Genomic DNA, 4,463 nt, shown 5'->3' with positions numbered 1-4,463 from the left:
GTCTCCTGCTGTCTCCAGGTGCGAAGAATCTTCACTCCGCAGACCACTACTGCGACGCTACCGACACAGCAAGGACGCCTTCGCACACCTACAGAACGCTGCAAGGCCAACACCTGGACTCCGTCCCCGCTGAAAACAGCTGCACGACCTGCCACAGCCAGGCCCGCCTCCTGCAAAACCCCTCTCACACTCGTGCCGTCGCGTCCTGCGCAACAAACCACCGCACGTGTTTCGCTATAATCCGCAGCCACACAACACGAATCGTCAATCTCCCCGCACGACGCACCATGCAAAAGAAGCTCCTCCCTGCTCTTGCAACCCACAGCTGGCTTGCCGCAACCCCGCACCCACTTCCTGCGCGAGCGTCAGTTCACAGCCAAACACTGCACTCCTTCGCAACACACTACTTAAAGGAAATGAGTCTTTGAAGCCCAGACAGTCTCCTGCTGTCTCCAGGTGCGAGGAATCTTCACTCCGCAGACCACTACTGCGACGCTACCGACACAGCAAGGACGCCTTCGCACACCTACAGAACGCTGCAATGCCAACACCTGGACTCTGTCCCCGCTGAAAACAGCTGCACGACCTGCCACACCCAGGCCCGCCTCCTGCAAAACCCCTCTCACACTCATGCCGTCACGTCCTGCGCAACAAACTACCGCACGTGTTTCGCTATAATCCGCAGCCACACAACACGAATCGCCAATCACGTCGCACGACGCACCATGCAAAAGAAGCTCCTCCCTGCTCTTGCAACCCACAGCTGGCTTGCCGCAACCCCGCACCCACTTCCTGCGCGAGCGTCAGTTCACAGCCAAACACTGCACTCCTTCGCGACACACGACCTAAAGGGAATGAGTCTTTGAAGCCCAGGCAGTCTCCTGTTGTCTCCAGGTGCGAGGAATCTTCACTCCGCAGACCACTACTGCGACGCTACCGACACAGCAAGGACGCCTTCGCACACCTACAGAACGCTGCAATGCCAACACCTGGACTCCGTCCCCGCTGAAAACATCTGCACGACCTGCCACACCCAGGCCCGCCTCCTGCAAAACCCCTCTCACACTCGTGTCGTCACGTCCTGCGCAACAAACCACCGCACGTGTTTCGCTATAATCCGCAGCCACACAACACGAATCGCCAATCTCCCCGCACGACGCACCATGCAAAAGAAGCTCCTCCCTGCTCTTGCAACCCACAGCTGGCTTGCCGCAACCCCGCACCCACTTCCTGCGCGAGCGTCAGTTCACAGCCAAACACTGCACTCCTTCGCGACACACTACCTAAAGGAAATGAGTCTTTGAAGCCCAGACAGTCTCCTGCTGTCTCCAGGTGCGAGGAATCTTCACTCCGCAGACCACTACTGCGACGCTACCGACACAGCAAGGACGCCTTCGCACACCTACAGAACGCTGCAATGCCAACACCTGGACTCCGTCCCCGCTGAAAACAGCTGCACGACCTGCTACACCCAGGCCCGCCTCCTGCAAAACCCCTCTCACACTCGTGCCGTCACGTCCTGCGCAACAAACCACCGCACGTGTTTCGCTATAATCCGCAGCCACAAAACGCGAATCGCCAATCACGTCGCATGACGCGCCATGCAAAAGAAGCTCCTCCCTGCTCTTGCAACCCACAGCTGGCTTGCCGCAACCCCGCACCCACTTCCTGCGCGAGCGTCAGTTCACAGCCAAACACTGCACTCCTTCGCGACACACTACCTAAAGGAAATGAGTCTTTGAAGCCCAGACAGTCTCCTGCTGTCTCCAGGTGCGAAGAATCTTCACTCCGCAGACCACTACTGCGACGCTACCGACACAGCAAGGACGCCTTCGCACACCTACAGAACGCTGCAATGCCAACACCTGGGCTCCGTCCCCGCTGAAAACAGCTGCACGACCTGCCACACCCAGGCCCGCCTCCTGCAAAACCCCTCTCACACTCGTGCCGTCGCGTCCTGCGCAACAAACTACCGCACGTGTTTCGCTATAATCCGCAGCCACATAACACGAATCGTGAATCTCCTCGCACGACGCACCATGCAAAAGAAGCTCCTCCCTGCTCTTGCAACCCACAGCTGGCTCGCCGCAACCCCGCACCCACTTCCTGCGCGAGCGTCAGTTCACAGCCAAACACTGCACTCCTTCGCGACACACTACCTGAAGGAAATGAGTCTTTGAAGCCCAGACAGTCTCCTGCTGTCTCCAGGTGCGAGGAATCTTCACTCCGCAGACCACTACTGCGACGCTACCGACACAGCAAGGACGCCTTCGCACACCTACAGAACGCTGCAAGGCCAACACCTGGACTCCGTCCCCGCTGAAAACAGCTGCACGACCTGCTACACCCAGGCCCGCCTCCTGCAAAACCCCTCTCACACTCGTGCCGTCACGTCCTGCGCAACAAACTACCGCACGTGTTTCGCTATAATCCGCAGCCGCACAACACGAATCGTCAATCTCCCCGCACGACGCACCATGCAAAAGAAGCTCCTCCCTGCTCTTGCAACCCACAGCTGGCTTGCCGCAACCCCGCACCCACTTCCTGCGCGAGCGTCAGTTCACAGCCAAACACTGCACTCCTTCGCGACACACTACCTAAAGGAAATGAGTCTTTGAAGCCCAGACAGTCTCCTGCTGTCTCCAGGTGCGAGGAATCTTCACTCCGCAGACCACTACTGCGACGCTACCGACACAGCAAGGACGCCTTCGCACACCTACAGAACGCTGCAATGCCAACACCTGGACTCCGTCCCCGCTGAAAACAGCTGCACGACCTGCTACACCCAGGCCCGCCTCCTGCAAAACCCCTCTCACACTCGTGTCGTCACGTCCTGCGCAACAAACCACCGCACGTGTTTCGCTATAATCCGCAGCCACACAACACGAATCGCCAATCACGTCGCACGACGCACCAGCAAAAGAAGCTCCTCCCTGCTCTTGCAACCCACAGCTGGCTTGCCGCAACCCCGCACCCACTTCCTGCGCGAGCGTCAGTTCACAGCCAAACACTGCACTCCTTCGCGACACACTACCTAAAGGAAATGAGTCTTTGAAGCCCAGACAGTCTCCTGCTGTCTCCAGGTGCGAGGAATCTTCACTCCGCAGACCACTACTGCGACGCTACCGACACAGCAAGGACGCCTTCGCACACCTACAGAACGCTGCAATGCCAACACCTGGACTCCGTCCCCGCTGAAAACAGCTGCACGACCTGCTACACCCAGGCCCGCCTCCTGCAAAACCCCTCTCACACTCGTGCCGTCACGTCCTGCGCAACAAACCACCGCACGTGTTTCGCTATAATCCGCAGCCACAAAACGCGAATCGCCAATCACGTCGCATGACGCGCCATGCAAAAGAAGCTCCTCCCTGCTCTTGCAACCCACAGCTGGCTTGCCGCAACCCCGCACCCACTTCCTGCGCGAGCGTCAGTTCACAGCCAAACACTGCACTCCTTCGCGACACACTACCTAAAGGAAATGAGTCTTTGAAGCCCAGACAGTCTCCTGCTGTCTCCAGGTGCGAGGAATCTTCACTCCGCAGACCATTACTGCGACGCTACCGACACAGCAAGGACGCCTTCGCACACCTACAGAACGCTGCAATGCCAACACCTGGACTCCGTCCCCGCTGAAAACAGCTGCACGACCTGCCACACCCAGGCCCGCCTCCTGCAAAACCCCTCTCACACTCGTGTCGTCACGTCCTGCGCAACAAACCACCGCACGTGTTTCGCTATAATCCGCAGCCACACAACACGAATCGCCAATCACGTCGCACGACGCACCATGCAAAAGAAGCTCCTCCCTGCTCTTGCAACCCACAGCTGGCTCGCCGCAATCCCGCACCCACTTCCTGCGCGAGCGTCAGTTCACAGCCAAACACTGCACTCCTTCGCGACACACTACCTAAAGGAAATGAGTCTTTGAAGCCCAGACAGTCTCCTGCTGTCTCCAGGTGCGAGGAATCTTCACTCCGCAGACCACTACTGCGACGCTACCGACACAGCAAGGACGCCTTGGCACACGTACAGAACGCTGCAATGCCAACACCTGGACTCCGTCCCCGCTGAAAACAGCTGCACGACCTGCTACACCCAGGCCCGCCTCCTGCAAAACCCCTCTCACACTCGTGCCGTCACGGCCTGCGCAACAAACCACCGCACGTGTTTCGCTATAATCCGCAGCCACAAAACGCGAATCGCCAGATCACGTCGCATGACGCGCCATGCAAAAGAAGCTCCTCCCTGCTCTTGCAACCCACAGCTGGCTTGCCGCAACCCCGCACCCACTTCCTGCGCGAGCGTCAGTTCACAGCCAAACACTGCACTCCTTCGCGACACACTACCTAAAGGAAATGAGTCTTTGAAGCCCAGACAGTCTCCTGCTGTCTCCAGGTGCGAGGAATCTTCACTCCGCAGACCACTACTGCGACGCTACCGACACAGCAAGGACGCCTTCG

At 58.5% G+C, this 4,463-nt stretch overlaps 1 protein-coding gene across 1 annotated transcript; it reads right to left on the bottom strand.

Annotated features, from left to right (window-relative positions):
• Window positions 1-526: 526 nt before the first annotated feature.
• On the bottom strand, window positions 527-632 carry ETH_00006330 (uncharacterized protein; the record flags this gene model as incomplete). The annotated part of the gene is made up of 1 exon (XM_013373782.1): window positions 527-632. A coding segment is annotated over one exon (106 nt), but the record flags the coding sequence as incomplete, so codon positions are not given.
• Between the last annotated feature and the right edge of the window lie 3,831 nt (window positions 633-4,463).

Source organism: Eimeria tenella, genomic scaffold (genome assembly GCF_000499545.2).
Source record: "Eimeria tenella Houghton genomic scaffold, Eth_scaff173, whole genome shotgun sequence".
NCBI lineage: Eukaryota > Apicomplexa > Conoidasida > Eucoccidiorida > Eimeriidae > Eimeria > Eimeria tenella.
Note: the sequence above shows the minus strand (reverse complement) of the source record. Positions and strands in the feature narration are given on the sequence as shown.